Source organism: Epargyreus clarus, unplaced genomic scaffold (genome assembly GCF_041222505.1).
Source record: "Epargyreus clarus isolate Ecla_fem2 unplaced genomic scaffold, WU_Ecla_fem_2.2 ptg000023l, whole genome shotgun sequence".
In the NCBI taxonomy this organism is placed as follows: Eukaryota; Metazoa; Arthropoda; class Insecta; order Lepidoptera; family Hesperiidae; genus Epargyreus; species Epargyreus clarus.
The window spans coordinates 2,204,225-2,222,713 of NW_027332230.1; the positions used below are offsets into that span (position 1 = coordinate 2,204,225).

An 18,489-nucleotide genomic window follows, 5' to 3' on the forward strand; every position below is an offset into this window, starting at 1 on the left:
TTTATTGCAATAATTATTGAAATAATATAATATTAATTTACTACATATAGGTATGAGAGGAAAATAAATTATTTATCTTAATACCCAACAAATAAAGATCAATTATTATAAAAAAAAAATTTTTTTCGTTCCCTCATCCTACGCTTGGAATTGGCCGGAGTGGAGCCGCCAACTATTTCACATAGACCGGCTGGTAAAAGATCTGAAAGCGGATGCGCTCGCAATAGGAGCCGATCGGCTGCGCGAGGAAGAATGAGCACGCAGTCAGAGCAGGTCGGCTCCTCGTATTATTTCAAACCCTTAGAAGCCAAGACCCTAAAAATAATTAAAAAAAAAAATGTGACCACCATATTTTAGTCTATGGTCATCACCATTCACCTTGACAGACTAAAGTTAGGCTGAAAGCCAAAAAGCCAAGGCCGTAAAACACTATTTAAAAAAAAAAAACACCTTGACAGCTGACGTTAGCACTTGTCAACAGAACGGAGATAGAAGTATTTAAGTTGTTTATTATTTAGTTTGTTTCTTAAATAAAAATTTACTACTGAGATATGACTCGTCATGCCCGTAATTGTACAGCAGGTGCTGTTTACACATATCACGAAAAGAAAAAAGACGCCTCAGCGTCCGGATACGGAACTCAAAGTGAGAGGGTAGGAAAAGATTCCGTAAAAGACTTCGATTCCTGTAGCCTCACTTTACAGCCTTGTAGAAATCCAGTCGTCACTAAAGAGGGCTACTTGTTTGATAAAGAAGCCATATTGGAATACATTATTACAAAAAAGAATGAATATACAAAGAAATTGAAACAATATGAGAAACAGATGAAGAAAGATGAAAACGAACAAAAAGAGTTGGCTGCGGCTGAAAAGGAAGCAACCTTGATAAAGTTCATGAATAGAGAAAAAAACATCTCAAATGGCTGGAAAGCGTCCGGAAGCGGGGCGTCGAGCTCCGTTTCGAACTTGGCAAATGGGAAAGATAAGCAGTTACCAAGCTTTTGGGTGCCCTCGCAGCTACCGGACGCGCAACATTCAAAAATGCAGAAGCCAGACCCGACAGTGTATTGCCCGATGAGCGGTAAACCATTGAAAATGAAGGATCTCATTGAAGTGAAGTGGACGCTAGTCAATGACCCTGATGATAAGAAATCGCTGATTGCTAAGGAGAACAGATATATGTGCCCAGTCACACATGACATACTGAGCAATGCTGTGCCTTGCGCTGTGATCAGGTAACGGATAATTTAATGTTTTGATCATAGATAAGTAGTTTTGATTTTAATATTTGTTTAGCAAATAGAGAGTTAATTAATATCAGTTTTCAACTTATTACATCTTAATAAGGCTCAATACCAAGACTTATGTTCTAGCTGGACTAATTCAAATAAACCAATTATGTAACTTAAAAAATCAAATTTTAATAGTAACCGTTGACTGGGTAACTATCCACCCCATGTATCATTCATTACTTAATACCCAACATAATATTGGAAAATTTTAACATCTGGTAATATACTAGAGACCCATAAATAAAATTTATTGATAACTAAATTTTAGTACAAATATTATTTTCAGAAATACAGGTCATGTAGTGACAATGGAATGTGTAGAAAAAATAATCAAGACAGACTGGGTGCACCCCCTTACTGGTGACAAGTTGAAGGAAAAGGACATAATACCCTTACAACGAGGTGGCACCGGTTATGCATCCACAAATAAGAACTTGGAAGGGAAGAATGAGAGACCCGTCTTACAAGCTTGAGTCTATTGTTAGATATACTAATAATAGCTACATAAACCACCACTTAAGGGCACTAGTCCTGTGTAGTTTGTGAACAAACTAATTCAGAGGATCGCTCCTACAGATGAACTACGCGAACTAGATCCGCAACTTCCCACTCCATAGTTAGCTCCCACTCCATAGTTAGCTCCTAACTGAACAAGTGAAAAAATGGCAGTAACCAAACTAATGTGGTGATATTTTATGAATATTTTCTAGGTTTATCCTGTCTTTAGTGCTCAAACCTTATAATTCATTCATTCCTTAATCTTGTCACATAATCTACAAAATTAAAATCTACAAATTGATTAAAAAAAGGCAGATCTTTCGCTCTTTTAGTTCACCTATTCTTCAGTTCCGAACTGTTTGGTAAGCAGCTGCTAGGAGCAGACGAACTAAAAATGCGAACTAGTTTATTTAGGAGCCGTGAACTAGATTGGGCGATCTCAGTTGCGATTATTACGCCCATGACTAAAGGGCACCCTCAAATGGACTGCACACTTGCACAAGCCTGGTCGACATTAACAAATAAACTTTTATTATTTAAGGACTGAATCTAATTGGTTACAATAAAACAAAATGTACATATGTATAAAAAGTTTAATAAATTTATTGCGAAGTATAATGTCAATTTTCTATATAATTATTCTATAATAACTTATATATTTAAGAGAATAAATCTAATTGGTAGTCTACTGAATTCCCAAGAGAATCCAAGAATGTAAATACTGATTGACTAGTAGTAGGCATCAGTCGTAAATCATTTATTTCATGATTGTGATTTGGTTCATTTGTGGCAGTCTTATCTTCTGGATCTTTTATGTGTAGTAATGCTGGTTCAATCAATGAGCTGGGTTTAATGTAACTATCCGTTGATTCACAAATTAATGTACTAACTTTCAAATAATCCGGTTGATCTGCAATTGACCAAGTTTTGGAGGTGTCAAAAGCTAACTCTCCCGTATCCTTACTGGGGATTGATATATTTTCATTAAATAATTCATGAGCCTGCATTGAACTTGAGTTGACTTCGGTGACTTCCTCTGCTGGTATTGAAAATGAAGTTTCTGTATTTAAAGCTGGCGGCCGAATGATTTGTGGTTCATACCTAGCAATCTTATCTGGGTCAATTTTGAACTTACGAAATACGGTGGACGATGGTTTTATTGGCGATGAGCGGATATCAAAATGCGCACTGTGGAATTGTACATGTGGAGGTTTTGTGATTTTAACTTCTGAATTATCTCCATCTATAATTAATGGTACATCACAAGAGTTTTCATCAATTAGAGGATTCACTGACTGGGAGGTGGCAGGTTCAATTTTAATTTTTGTTTTATCTGTGCTATTAAGAAAAGCAACAATATCGTCCATTCCCATATCAATCTGAGATTCGGGTTCCTTCGCCAATTTCATTTTCTTTGCACTGGAATCTTCTTTATTGTGTAATACTTCTTGTTTTATCTTTCGTCCTTCCAATCTTTTACTGACTGTTGGCCATTTCTCTGCAGAGGTAATTCTTGCGCAATCGTCCGTATCTATAACTACCTCCTCAATTTCGTCTTTAAAGTTATTTGGTGTTTGTAATTTATTGTTCGGTTGTGGATTTGGCTGTGGATTGTGCCTACAGTATCCATCTTTATTTTTGACACAGCTAAGTGCGTCCATGTTCAGACTATATTTGCCTGGTTCCATCCCGAATAACCTGCATTCAAATAAAAAGTTAATTGTTACTTTATATGTATAACAGTTATTTTATGCAGTAAATATTTTTTTATAGTTGAAGGTGGTAGAACCCTTTGTGGTTCGACTCCAGCGGCACCACAGCCACACCTATTTCTACCTAATAACAACAGTGTTAGGCGCTGCTGTGTTCCGGTTTGAAGGGTGTGGTAAGGGAGACATACTTTTCCGAGGCGTTCCAACTTAGTCCTCAGGGGTAGCGGTGCATCTGTGGCCGACCTCAGGTAGGAATATCTAATCCTATCTGGGGTTGATTACAGATGTCCATGGGCGGCAGTAGCCACTTACCATCAGGTGGACTGCATGCTCGTCTGCTTCTCTTATATTATAAAAAAAAAACCTGCACATTCAACTTTCGCAAGCAACTTAAAACTCTAAAGTTATTGATGTCTAAGCCTGCCCTACTCTACTAATATGCTCAATCTTCTGAGATTTAAAATATTAGCATTGTTTCTAACGTATCTAAGTAATTTTTCAGTAAGGATATTTTTCTATTAAAACGAATTCAAGGGGGCAACTTACAACTATAGAATGATGAACAAGAAAAGTATATGAGTAACAAAGATTTTCTTAAATAATTCCATATCATAACTGTAGCTATACTATACCTGCCAACATCGTCACTAATTGTGCTCTGTCTTCCTTCAATCCCTTGGGACTTTGTTAACAAACATGGAAGCAAGGATTTAAGTTTAGCTATTAGCTGCTCGAGTTGTTGGACTAATATATTTGCCCCATCTTCTTCAGAACCACCCTTGATGATAGCAAGCAGACAGTGGAACAAATTTGAATGAATCCTCGCCGGTATATGTGTAGGATGATTCTCGTAATGACGCTGTAATCTGTACAAGCTACTGAATTCCTGAAACGAACAATCAATTTTTAAATTTTTAGCCTCCCAATGAACAATGTTGCTAGAAGCACATATGCATCATTTCTAGTGACTACTTTCTAGGACCAGTGTCCACAATGGATTTTTGATCTTATGTCAAAGAATTCAAAATTTACTTGCTTGGATTGTGAAGGAAGAAACCATAAGAAAACTTTCAAGTCCTATGGCTCTAAAAATATGTTGCCAATGGAGGGAAGTCTAGCTTTACACTCGTAACTTGGCCAGCATAGTGAAGTGTGGCCTAAGTCTTTTTTGTTGATGGTGATGTATATCATTGACTTATGTAGGCATTTAAAATTTGAACAGCCACTTACAGTGGAGCACTGAAAACACGAAACTATTGTACCACTTTTCTTCCGGGGTTTCTGTGGAGTCTCTTCAGGTAAAATGTTTTTTGGTAACTTCACCTTTCTACCACTTCTTGTCACTTTGGCCTAAAAGAGTAAAAAATACGTAATTTAGTAAATTTTTAGAAATATTGGTTTTTTAAACATACTTTTCTTGAGTTGGTTCTTTTGGATAGCTGTCTTTCTAGACATTTTTTTTATGCAAAATTAAAACATTTTTGTTATCTTACAGAATTAACTCATGGCCTTTGGTTTACTATATTGCCATTTAGTTTAGAAAACATGAGTACATTTGGTGAGATAAAATTTAAATGAAGATGTCCCAATTTAGCCCTCAGAGGTAGCTCTAATCTTTTCCGAGGTTGATTACGGGTGTCCATTGGTGGCAGAAGCAATTAAAACCAGATGGACTAGATGCTCGAGGGCTACTTCGGTAAAAGAAATGGAATTAAGCTGTTTGTCCACAGCCACCGTCACCGAGCCGATACCGATAATTAATGACGGCGCCGAAGTAGCGTACATATATTTACTATAGCCGCTTGTCCACCGCGCGTCCGTGTCCCGAGCACCGTTATCCCGGCCGCCGATATTTCGAGTAGATCGGCGTGACCGCTAGATCGGCACCGAGATTTTGACGGGCCCATGTGCCGGCAATATAAAACACATTGGAACTTGTCCATAGACTGCCGTCACATGAGTGACAGCTGGAACAAATTAAACCGCCGATATTGGTCGCGGTGGACAAACCATCGCCGTCACGACATATTAAAATCGTCCCGAAATAATCTCGTTCTCGGTATCGGCTCGGTGATGGTGCGGTGGACAAACGACCTTAGCATGTAAAGAAATGAGTATTCACCTCAGCAACAGGCGATTGTTCCTCTTCCTCTTGAACTTGTTTTGTTTCTTTCTTCTCTACCTTCCTATATAGTTCCTTCCTTATTTCATTCTTGTTATGTTTAAATATAACTTTGTTCTTATTACCAACAACAGTCAGGTCTTTTGGTGAAACAACTCTGGAAATACAAATTAAAACTTATAGATATTTACAATCAATCAATTTAGAAGTTGTCCTAATGTAGCAATCCTGTTTCTTTTTTATAAGTTTACCCTTCGATAAGGCAGATGGGCAACCTGATGGAAAGCAGTCACCATGCCTATGGAGGAGTTGCCAATGCAGCACCGACTTTGAAGGGAACCTATTTTTTACATTATGTACTTTCAAACATCTTAATTACACTTTCATATGGAGATAGGGATGGTGCAAAATGTGCATAGCACTTGCAAGCCAACAAAGCCATGAAGGACTATAGGAGCAACCCATAGAATTCTAGGTAAAAACACATGTAAGAATTGATTATTGTCATGTGTCATAATGCAATTAATAAAATGTATAATAATATAATATGTTTTATTTATTTGAATATAATTCTTACATTTTTATATACTCGCACTTTATTATATAGTCCATATGAAATGAAATGAAATATAAAATGAAATATATATTTATTTTGTATAGGCCAATGACGGCACTTACAAATTGTCAGGTACAATATTTTTCTTAAACTACTACCGGATCGGAACGCGACCTCTACTGAGAAGATCCGGTAAGAAACTCAGTGGGTTTGTCTTTTTTTTTTAATAATAATTATTCTCTTTTTTTAATGCCATCATTTATACATATAATTAATAAAGCATTAGCTCCAGTATCTTGCTTTACATTTATCTAAAAAAGAAGTTTGTTCAGCAAGGTACGCTACACTTTGACATTTTCTTAATTAATATTGATTAATTAATTCTTAATTAATTAATCAATATTACTTATCTCAGTACTTTACATTTCAGAACATAAGTTAAACTTAAAAAATGGCATAACTGGCTCTAATTGTATGAATGAAAGACAACTTACTTGTAAATATAGCGTGTATTTGTCACAGGATCATATGTCGGCTCTTGTGTCTTTTCCGGATTGCTAAATATCTTCAAGGCATGATTAACTATTTTCATTTGGTCATCGCTCAGTTCATTGAGACTAGAAGTAAGTAGTACATAAGTAGCATAAAACATAATACTAATTAAAATTTTCTAGAAAATGCAACATATTTTACTAACATCCATTATTTCTAGCAAGCAAACAAGGAAAATAAGTGTATGGCATAAAATTTTACGCCGAGCATAGTTGTGGCACTATGCTAACAGCGACATAGTGCTTTATATATCATTAAGCTGTTTATTCAGGGAGAGATCACACTGTATGATGTGACATAGTTTTAGTGGCAAACTAACTACTAACTAAGAAGAATACTAAATTTAGTTCATACAAAAACAATTGTAGAATTATGTTTGCATACCTGTGGTATGTTTCGCCCAGCTTCAACAACTGCACTGATGTGTGCTTTGACGGATTTGCTGGACTGCAATCAATTACAATTGAATATATGATGTTCAAGTAATGTATTTAGTTAACAAAACAAAATAACATGTAAACACTTACTTTTCTTTTGGCTTATTCTTTGGTAATATTTTAGAATGATTAAATGTCTTGGGAATATCCTTTATCTTAACAATTTTTCTATTTATATCTAGCTGAGGTGTTGTGTGTACTACACTACTGCTGTTTGTTAGGACAACTGGCTTCAAAACTACATTGTTACTTATTATTGCATGTTGTTTGGGTGTCTCGTTCTTAGGTATCAGAAAACTAGCAAGTTTCAAATTATTCCCGATCACATTTCCTTCTTGTTTCTTCACCAATCGGGATCTCGCATTAGTGTCTATAGGTTCGAATAGGTTATTTTCTAATTTGCCGCTATTTTCGTAAAACTTCTTTAAGTTCTCACTCACAGGTCTTTGTCCGATTTGATCATTTTGGGTAATAATATACGATCTGGTCTGAAAATAAAAACAATTTAATGTTTATACATAGTAATTTAATACCATACTTGCTAAAGATGTAAATAAAAATACCTCACTAACGCCAGGATTCTCGATTAGATAAACAGGCGTATATTGACACGAATTTACTATAATATTATCTGGCGACGTATTCATGCTTTCTAATTAAATAATTCTGCTACAATAAATAGATATTCTACATAGCAATTTAAGACTAAAATAATAAAGATATATTCCGCTTTTTCAATAGTAAACTATAAAAAATAATGAATGACAATGGTTGAATTAGACAGACTTAAATGAGTGCGTCCAGAAATGTAATGAATATTGACAAACATCTTGATAATATTTTTGACAGAATATCGTTATATTACTACAATAAAATTTAATTAATATACATTTTAAAATGGAAAGCTTCATAAATAATATGTAATAAATTGTTTATTTATATTGGGTCATATAAATAAAATTACATTTGTGTAATATTTTATAAAAAAGAAAAAAATCTATGGTTAAAATCCACAGCCATAGACAATATAACCTAACTTCTCTATTTTCTTTCTCTACGGCCAAGCTTTGAAAGGCTAAGGTGATTATCGAGTAAAATAAGAAATTATTGTCCTAAATGCTGTACATCCTGTAAATTTGTAGTGATTTTAGTTTTTTATGATCAGTTGTAACAATGGGAATGAGTATCGAGGATATAATTATGATTGTTTTGCCGGGAGATGTTAATACTGTAGCCACGTGCGACGGACGCACCTAAAGGTCGGTTTTGTTGCAGGCAGCAAGATGACGAATTCCAAGGGTTACCGTCGTGGTACGAGGGACTTGTTCGCCCGCAGGTTCCGCACACATGGCACCATCCCGCTCTCCACGTACATGAAAGTGTACAAAGTTGGAGACATCGTGGACATTAGGGTAAGTCTATACTGTACACACTAAAGAATTTTAATATGTGCTACATTTGGATTTTGGTATTTTTTTTATCACTTCCCACTCATTAGGGAGATGTTAATAATAGTAGCTTAGTATTTGTTGTCTAATTTTATTTTTATTTTATTTTATGAAACTGCAATGGGACACTGCACATAATTATATTGAGATGCTGATGTGATGTTGAGAACCGTCATCTAATTCGTCAGTATTGTGTTAGTCCCCTCGTTAAACCCAAATGTTGAGGGAAAAAGTGTAGTCCATATCATTTTGCTAAGAATGATGCATCAATATATTTATATTTTTTACTTTTACCATCAGGAATACTCCAATCTCAATGTCACTAATTCTATTATGTTCTGTTTCCAGGGTAATGGTGCAGTGCAGAAGGGTATGCCACACAAGGTCTACCACGGCAAGACTGGTAGAGTATACAATGTCACAGCTCATGCCCTCGGAGTCATTGTGAACAAGAGGGTGCGTGGTAGGATCATCCCCAAGAGGATCAACATCCGCGTCGAACACGTCAAGCACTCCAAGTGCAGACAGGACTTCCTCACGCGTGTAAAGGAGAATGAGAGGCTGTTGAAGGAAGCCAAAGCCGCTGGTAAGATCGTCAAGCTGAAAAGACAGCCTGCGCAACCAAAGGCTGCCCACATTGTCAGCGGTTTGGAGAAACCAGTCCTTCTTGCACCTATTCCATACGAGTTTGTAGCTTAATTGGAATAAACTAATTTTAAGAAAATTATCTTTTATTTCTAGATCCACTAAATTGAAATTTTTATTGCTTCTGTAATAGTTTTTCTACTAAATAATGGAGCAAAAATGTAAAGTGCAGCAATAAATTAGGGCCAATTAAAATAGATGTGTATTTTTAATTAGGTTGTTACACCAATTACACTTTGCTGCATTGCAGACCAATTTGTATTCATACATTTTTTTTCCAATAAATAGTATTATCTCAAAATCGATTATATTGTTAATATTACTTAAGAAGTCTTCCGTATGTTAGTATTTATATATTTATAATTGTATTTATATGGGACATTGATTTCAAAAAAAATGTTTGTAGGAGCGCAAAAATACTGCTGGCTATCAATACAGCTTAATTAAACATCAAAAGTCAGAGAAAATCACAACTTTTAATTTTGAAATGATATTTATTTACAAATGAATGGAATCTAAAAAAGTGAATAATAATAATGACAATAATTAATCTGTGATAAGAATTAAACAATTTTTAATAAATATGCCGTTTTAACTTTAACAAATATGGCATATGGTTTTAACATGATTTAATCAGTTTCCATGTCGTTGAATGGTGTTATGCAAAACATTCTAATTGTTATAATTAAATAAAACATAAATTAAGTAAAAGTGCATAAACAATTTATAACTCTTATTCATTTATTTATGTATCAAAACTATGTTTTTCAATGTATTATTGGTTTTAGCTTAACACCATTCAAAATATAAATTACTATAAATAGTAAAACTTAACAACTAGCATCTCTAGATTGATAAAATAGTATATATCCTGTTTCAGAAGATTTTTGTATATCAGAAGTTAGGCCGTAGAAGTCTTCTATAGCTGAGGCATCAATTTTCTGAAATAAAAAAACTAACATGAAATTGAGTTCATTCTCATTGATAAAATAATTAAATGTAATTTTAAAATGTATTTGCGATGTAAATGTAAAAGTGGAGTAGCAAACAGCATGCAGTACACGAGACAGTAAGTGGAAATGTGTTGTCAATGTTAAGGACTAAGATAATTTTGTTAATAATGTTGCAATTTGTCCTAGGGTTCATTTAGCAATTGTTTTATAGGAATTTAGAATATTTTAAACAATAGTCCTGTGGTGTGACAGGTAGTTCAGTGACATGTGCTCAAGTTCCTGTTAGATCAAAACTTGCATTACTCTATTATATTAAATCTTTGTATTCTAGGGAATATGATGTCTGGGGGGTTCCGTAGTATTTTTAAGATGTAGTTTCATATCTTATTCATCAGAGGGTGGTAGAACCTTTTGTGGTTCGACTCCGACAGCACCATTGCCACACCTATTTCTGATATAACAGTGTTAAGCGCTGCATGTTCTGATTTGAAGGGTGTGGTAAGGGAGACATTCTTTTCCGAGGCGTTCTAGCTTAGTCCTCGGGGTTAGCGGCGCATCTGTGGCCGACCTCAGATAGGAATATCTATCCTATCAGGGGTTGATTACAGATGTCCATGGGCGGCATTAGCCACTTGCCATCAGGTCAACTGCATGCTCGTCAGCTACATTATATATTATAAAAAAAAATCTTATTAAGGGATAAGTTGGATCCCACTTATGTAAGTAAGCTGGCATCCTCGCCTTTCCATCAAAGCATTGCGTGGTGGAGCGGACTAGCAGTTTTATGCGGACTATACCTCAAACAATTGAACCATATTGAATATTAGTGTTGCGCGTTATGTGATATAAGACCTAGTACTCACGTCGACCATGTCGTCGTCGAAGAGCAGCCAGAAGCCGTGGCTCTTCACGATGCTGATGTAGTGGCCGCGGTTAGGCCCCGAGCCGCAATGCACCACTACCGCCACTAGGTCGTACAGACGCTCCGGATTCACCGCGTCGTCGGACTATAAAAGGAAATACCTTAGTAATAAGTATGACAAAGTATAGAGTGAATTTTTCATCATTGCCGTAGATAGCGAAATCCGAAAGTACGATAAATTATGCAAAAATTTGAGTCACAGGCGATTTCGATAAAAACAAATGATACAATTTTAGTTTTTAACGTAATAAATCCTTTCAGCATTTTTCATTCTTCACTATATTTCTGCTTATGCTACAATGACACCCAGTTCGCCGCACGTTCGTCCCACCTGTACGGGTGCCACTTGAAATTTATCGTTACATACGCGCACGATTTCGCTGCATACTGATCACGAAGAGACCGCATCGAAATTATTTTATGCACCTGGGATGCGCGTGTGGGCGTAAAAACGCACGACAGTTGACAGACAAGTATAAAGTCCGCTCCACATTTTCGAGAGAAAATCACGAGAATATGGAGCCGATACGAATCGGGTTTTTCTCGCGTTCTCGCGAGCGTGGAGAGAACTTAATCAAGACGCTTCGAAAAAAAATTCGACTCTAAAATTTGTGGTTATGATAGCGACCCACCGTGTTGAACAGCCTCAGCTCGAGCGGGAACACGACGCGGTGCGACACCTTGATGTGGCGGTTGTACTGCTCCATATACTTGAAGCGCTTGAGGTGCAGCGCGAGGATGAGGGGCAGCTTCTTGACGCGCATGCGCTTCTGCGCCTCCTGGTAGCTGGTGCAGTGGTCGCACTTGAACTTGTTGTCGCTGCACAGCGTCTCCGTGTCGCTGAAGCAGCGCAGGCAGTGCGTGATGCTCGTGTTCTGGCCCACGTCCACCTGTCATAATTTTGCACGCGTTATCATCATGACCCATTTCTCTCTCATACCAAAGTAAGAATCTCTCGGAATGAGAAAAGATAGGCTGTCGTCTGCCATGGATGACTATTGCAGATTGGAGGACTTCACTCGTATTACAGTTTTTTTACAGAACTCTCAGGCATGCAAGTTTCCTCAAGTTTGCTTCACGCATATTTAGAAATATAAGAGGTGAGTTCTAGTGTGTGATACACGTCCTATGATTACTACGTAACCGGGAAGACTACTTCACTCAAATTTGCCTCTTAATGTTTTTGCCTTATGCCTTCCAACCAGAAAATAGCAGCACTTGATACACCTCTTATTATAACAAAGCCTAAGTATGGTATGCATAATTAAAAAACAACAATTCAATACAAATTGTAAATAATATCAACTAACCTGCAAATCAAAAAAATGCTCATCTTTGCTGCTCACCGTCTCGCAGTTCAGGCAGCGTGTCTCACTCGTTAGTGTACCCTACAAATAAATTAGACATTTCAAGAAAAATATAGCATTTCAGTATCTCTTTTGAAATTGCGTCAGATTAAAAATTTGATTTTATGCTTCACCTAGCTTCGTCAACCTCTAACAATATTAACCAGAAAACGAAACGAACGAGCATGTAGTTCACCTGTATGACGGTATGTGGATATTGCCGCCCATGGACATATGTGATCTACCGTTAAAAATATTTGAGTGCAACCTGAGTGATACCGTGATATGGAAGATCACAAGCGAAATTACATAGACTTATCCGCAAGATTTTAGTCATAGTACTTGTATCCATTCTCCGTACTAAGATGCCCTAATCAAGTAGGTGTAAAAAATACCTGAGATCAGCCAGATACATTTCTACAGTGTTCATAGCTTGTGTCTCACCTGGAAGATCTCGTGCACCCACGTGGGCTCGGCGGCGGCGTGCGGCACGCTGCCATTGCACGTCACGCCCTCGGCGCCCGCGTTCTTTTGCAGCTTTAGCGTACTCTGGTTGCGTTCCGCTGATAACAAAGTTATTTATTTTAGTACCAAGATCAGGTGTATTTTAATTTATTTGTAAGCTCTATATTACTCTGAATGAATAATAACAGTTATGCAAACTTATTCTTAGTTATAATTTATGAATATGATTTGACATAAAACTTACCTAGAATAATCTCATTAATGTGATTGATTAAAAAGTTTAAAAACTCATGGGCATCTTGTTGCATATAATTGTCAAACTCCTCTGTAACAGTAAAAACAAAGCTGTTTTAGTGTGTGAACCATTAATCTGCTTATTATTTATTTACTAACATAACAATGTAATATATAATAAATGTAGATGTAATTAATGTATTGTATTTTAACACAAGCAGAGATAACAGAGTAAAAGACACTTAAAATATAAAAGAACTAATGCAAGTTTTATTCATCTTTTATGTATGTATGTATGTAGGTACATAGTTTGTACAATATATATATTTTATCTAATCTTAAGATCCAGTAATCACATTATGATCTAATCTTGAGAGCTGGACCACAAGTAAATATAAGGAACACTTAACTTTTCCCATCAAATATACATATATGATAAAATGAATTTTGAGAGAAATTGAGGCTAATATCACAGTAGAACCACAAGAATCACCTTCTTGTTTTTGATCTTCCGTACTACGACTTAATGACTATTGATCAGAGATGTTCTGAACAAAAATAATAACTCAACACTTACCCTTCTCTTTCCTTAATCTAGCAATAAATTTCTTGGGTGCTATAGACCCCACTTTCTTCTTCTGCGTTGCAATGCTATAAAATAAGTCTGCGAGGCATGTCAGAAGTGTCTCCTTGGTCCTCTTGTTTTTAGCCTTATATTCTAGAACTTTCTCTCTAAACGGTCGGCAGAAATACAATGCTTGGAGCACCGAGTTACTGTAGCAGGTGTTGCCAAACTAAAACAAATAAATGTAAAAAATATATATTCAATTTTAATATGAATAGTCTTAATTTTATCAAAATAAGATATTAGACATTAGAATTGCACCATAGATAACATATCATGACAGATCACAGATTATTTTGAAGAGGTTAAGGCAACTAGTTCCTAATACATATACTTAAAAAGTATTAGTGTACTTCGTTATATTTTCTCATCAACATCAAATCAGACTAGATTTACGCATAATAAAATTATCATTAAACCATAAGATTATAAAGCAAGTTTGGTAGATACATTATTTAATCAAATTTATTATCACAATACACAATATCTGAAACCATTCTGTTATCTTAGATTTTTCTTAAAGTAACTCAACTTACAAATAATACATGAACTTAAGTTTCATCTGCAGTATAGTGGCATAGAAAAGCCTCTTTATCAACAATTTTATGCCATCCAATTAGAAATGTGTTTGTGGATATAGATTACATTTCATTATGCCATCTATAAACATTAACACAATGTATGATTTTGGCACGATTACGATTCTTACGGCGCCAAAATTTAAATGCGGATCCTTATAGATCTCAACGAGACAAGACGAAAAGTAAGAATAAATTTTTTTGATATCTCGCTTAGTTTTCGAGATATCGATATTTAAAAATCGAAAAATAAAAAAAAAATATATTCTTTTAATGATGTATTTCGATAGATTTTTGGAAATGAAAACGAAAACAAAGAATAATTTCTTTCGATATCTTGCTTAGTTTTCAAGATATTAATAAATACATTATTAAAAATGTTGGAATTTTATTGAAAAAATTTTTTGAAGATATATTTTATCCTTTATTATGATTATCACTATTATTATGATAATAATAATAATAATAATAAAAAAACCTAACCTAACCTAAACCTAACCTAACCTAACCTAACCTAACCTAACCAATACCAACTCAAATTTCAATCACCTCTAACTTCGTTGTCCCTTGCCCGATTTCTAATTATTTTATACCATCGTACTCGTCTCAACGATACCTTTTCGCACATACTACTTCCGTTTCTCTCCGTTTTCTAAATTTTTAAATATAATTTTCTCCGTTTTTCAAAAATCAATTTTTGGTTTTTTTCATTTTCCTCCGCCGTTTCTTAACTAATTCTCTTCATTTTTCTTCTACCGTATTTTGCACGTCCTCCCCTATCCGGAGATATCAGTCGCACTCGTTTCCGCCGCGCCGTTCCTCGGAAATTTCACTTTTAAAACGCAAAAAATCGAAATTTTCGAATAATTTTTGAGTATCGATATCTCGAAAACTAAGCGAGATATCAAAAAAAAATATTCTTACTTTTCGTCTTGTCTCATCGAAATCTATACGGATCCGCATTCAAATCTTGGCGCCGTAAGAACCGTAATCCCCCCATGATTTTTTTACTATTTGTGTAATGTTAGTGATGATACATATCTTCTTTTTGTGTGTGGAACTTCAATAAACTATGGTACGCGAATGAAAAATGTTGGACAAATAATTAACTATAAGAAACATGAACCAACTTACATTAACTAAACCAAAATAATGCTCGTTCGGCGGGAACTGCTCTGATCCAATATCTCTCTCTAGTTGTGATATATTTGCGCCCTGAAATAAACACACTCAAACTTTGTAACTTGTAATGCCGAGTCTTGTAACATTAGCGGGGCAGTGAAAATCACTCGGGAAATACGAAACAAATCAACAAACAATAAATTAAACTATAATCTTATGTTAACATGTTACTTCAGATCACGATATGTGCCGACTTAACGTATCTTAAGTGGGTTTTCTCTTACCATTCTCTGTTGGAAGTTAAGACCGAGATCCTGACATATTGACATTTGCAATCTGGTTTTTGCGACTTCTACACGGAACACGTGATTCGGCAACCGGGCGAAATTAATTTACATCGACGCTGCAGTTATTTTTGAGTGCATAATTACGATTTAGTTTTGAAACTATGCAAAATAAGCACAACAATCCGTCATGTCCATGACAATCAATCAAATCAATGACATGACGTTCGCAGAGCAGAGATTGCAGAGCTGTTATGCCTATGACAGATTATGTAATTTTATTTTTGAATTGGTTTGTTATACAGTATATTTCGTTACTTTCATACATTAAATGTTAAATATAAACTAAAAATGGACTTATTTACAAAATATATACAAGAAAATTATAAATAAAATAAGCCATCTAAAATTGCCGTGCGAGGCATGGTTCCCAAAACGCTGGCGGCGTTTCCTTGCTGCACGGCAACACTTAATCTTTGTGCAAAATAGCAAGCAAGCAAGACGGGACTTCATACCCACCGGTCTCTCATATGCCGCGTCTGCGTTTGCAATATGGGGGTGGGTAGGGATTATTCGGGTCTCGAGGGTACCCTCTTTGCCCGGGCAAATTCTCAAGGGGGTGAATACCCCCCGGATTTTTTAATATTCTTTCATAATAATATAATATTATTAATAATATGATAATATAATGAGACAACATTAAAATTATACCAACCCCGCTGTTTAGCGGGGGGTACGGGACTCGGTCAAATTACCAATCTGGCAGTCCCCCTCCTGATGGTCGGAGGGAGGAACCAACCCTGGGAGCTCCCGCGGAAGCGGCCGCCCCTCAGGTGGTCGATCGTGAAGGGGCGCGAACCCCTTTAGGTGGGAGTGTGGTCCGGCCTCAGCTCGCTCGTACATCGAGCGAGCGAGGCGGACCACAAACTCCTCCACAGACTGCATTTTAAGGTCGCGCTCCAACACGTCGTTCCTGACGTAGCGACCAGCCCCCACGATCACTCGCAAGGCCAGGTTCTGCTGCGCCTGGAGACGCTGTCGGTTCGACCTAGAGACCAACGCGTACCATGCCGGCGCCGCGGCGTGAGTCGGGAACGAATGTAGGTCTTGTAGATACCTAGTTTCGTTCGTACCGGTAACCTGGATGTAAGCACCGGTCGGAGCATCGCTCGGGCCACTCGGGCCTGGTGGATCGAGTGCTCCACCTGCGGGGTCATACGCAACGAGCGATCGATGCTACATCCTAGGTATTTAACATGGGTCTGCCAAGCTACCTCCGTTCCCCGGAGACGTAGCGGCGACGGCATAATACGCTTGCGGCTGAATAGTATTGCGACTGTCTTACCGACATTGACAGCCATGCGCCACTTATCCAGCCACATAGGTAATAGGTCGAGCAGGCGCTGCATCCTGGCGGCAGCTAGTTCAGCTCGGCGGGATGACGCGAAGTACGCACTGTCGTCTGCGAACAACGCGAGCATAACGTCCCGTTCCCACTCCTCCAGGTGACCGCGAAGGGTGGGAACGTCGTTGGTGTATAGCGAGTAGAGCCACGGCGAGAGGCAGCTTCCCTGCGGCACCCCCGCACATATGGGCCTAGGGTCTGAGGCGACGTCCTCGACCGAAATATAGAACTGCCGCTCACTTAGAAACGATGCTATCAACCGTGTCAGCCCCGCCGGGCCAGGTGTATCCATCATTTTGCACACGAGCCCACTGTGCCATACACGGTCGAACGCCTTCTCTATATCAAGAAAGACCCCGACGGTGTGACGGCCGTAATTAAGCTCGGATGCCAAATGATGGATAACCCGCGTGAGCTGTAGCGTTGTAGAGTGGCCAGCGCGGAATCCGAACTGCTCGTCCCTTATATTAAGGAACGGACGCAGTCGTTTCAACGCCAGCCTCTCAAACAGCTTGGCTGTGGTTGACAGCAGGGTTATGGGGCGGTAGCTACCCGGGAGACGGCGGTCTTTCCCCGGTTTCGGGAGGACGATTACCTTCCCTAGTTTCCAGATGGTCGGGAAATGGCTGGTGCGAAGGATGCCGTTGTAGACCCGGGTCAGAGCGACCAGGGCCCCTCGGGACAGCATACCAAGCGCCACGTTAGGGATCCCATCGTGGCCTGGAGCCTTACGCCTGGATAGACGTGAGGCCGCCTTCCTTACCTCTGTGGGAGAGATAAACTCAATCCCTTCGAGTGCCGGAGTCGGACCCCTAAGGAAATCCCTTACTCTACCCTCTACCTGCTCATGGTGCGCGGAGACGTACGGTGCGGGTGGGTGCGGTGAGAATTGCACTTGCATGTACTCCGCAAGCACCTCCGCGCGGTCCTTTGCTGCGTGGACCCGCCGCCCCGCGCCATCTAGGAGGAGGGTGACGGGGACCTTAGCTCGAGTTAACTGTCTGTTTAAATGGTGAAGTGACGTCTGCGTCTCGCTCGCCTGGTCGATCCTCATCTCCCAGGCGGCACCTCGCAGCTCCGCCATCTCAACAGACAGCCGCTCGGCCAACGCATTGAGGTCACGCTTGACCCGGGGGCATCGGGTGCGCGCCCAGAGCTCACGCAGTCTACGCTTTTTAGCGAGGGCCTCGCTCAGACGAGCTGGGAGAGGTGTTGAGTAGCGACCCGCCTCCACAGGGATCTGGGTGGTCGAGGCCGCCAGGGCATTCTGTATAGAGGTTTGTAATAAAAAATA

General features: G+C 38.1%; 4 protein-coding genes across 4 annotated transcripts; 2 read left to right on the plus strand and 2 right to left on the minus strand.

The window, feature by feature from the left end:
* The first annotated feature begins 435 nt into the window (after positions 1–435).
* On the plus strand, positions 436–2,407 carry LOC140751591 (nitric oxide synthase-interacting protein homolog). Its single transcript, XM_073085545.1, has 2 exons — positions 436–1,234; positions 1,578–2,407. The coding sequence occupies exons 1-2, from the start codon at positions 552–554 to the stop codon at positions 1,762–1,764; spliced, it is 870 nt and encodes a 289-aa protein (XP_072941646.1). The 5' UTR covers positions 436–551; the 3' UTR covers positions 1,765–2,407.
* Positions 2,365–7,951, minus strand: LOC140751588 (uncharacterized). The gene is made up of 8 exons (XM_073085540.1): positions 7,732–7,951; positions 7,259–7,656; positions 7,116–7,178; positions 6,674–6,796; positions 5,624–5,780; positions 4,732–4,851; positions 4,134–4,387; positions 2,365–3,487 (listed from the first exon to the last, which is right to left on the minus strand). The coding sequence occupies exons 1-8, from the start codon at positions 7,813–7,815 to the stop codon at positions 2,449–2,451; spliced, it is 2,238 nt and encodes a 745-aa protein (XP_072941641.1). The 5' UTR covers positions 7,816–7,951; the 3' UTR covers positions 2,365–2,448.
* A 181-nt stretch (positions 7,952–8,132) lies between these two features.
* RpL21 (ribosomal protein L21) lies at positions 8,133–9,340 on the plus strand. The gene is made up of 3 exons (XM_073085548.1): positions 8,133–8,248; positions 8,444–8,580; positions 8,965–9,340. The coding sequence occupies exons 2-3, from the start codon at positions 8,452–8,454 to the stop codon at positions 9,313–9,315; spliced, it is 480 nt and encodes a 159-aa protein (XP_072941649.1). The 5' UTR covers positions 8,133–8,248; positions 8,444–8,451; the 3' UTR covers positions 9,316–9,340.
* Positions 9,341–9,718: 378 nt separating this feature from the next.
* On the minus strand, positions 9,719–16,025 carry Usp12-46 (Ubiquitin-specific protease 12/46). The gene is made up of 9 exons (XM_073085544.1): positions 15,791–16,025; positions 15,519–15,599; positions 13,759–13,975; positions 13,192–13,272; positions 12,927–13,045; positions 12,447–12,524; positions 11,769–12,026; positions 11,078–11,221; positions 9,719–10,202 (listed from the first exon to the last, which is right to left on the minus strand). The coding sequence occupies exons 1-9, from the start codon at positions 15,833–15,835 to the stop codon at positions 10,092–10,094; spliced, it is 1,134 nt and encodes a 377-aa protein (XP_072941645.1). The 5' UTR covers positions 15,836–16,025; the 3' UTR covers positions 9,719–10,091.
* Between the last annotated feature and the right edge of the window lie 2,464 nt (positions 16,026–18,489).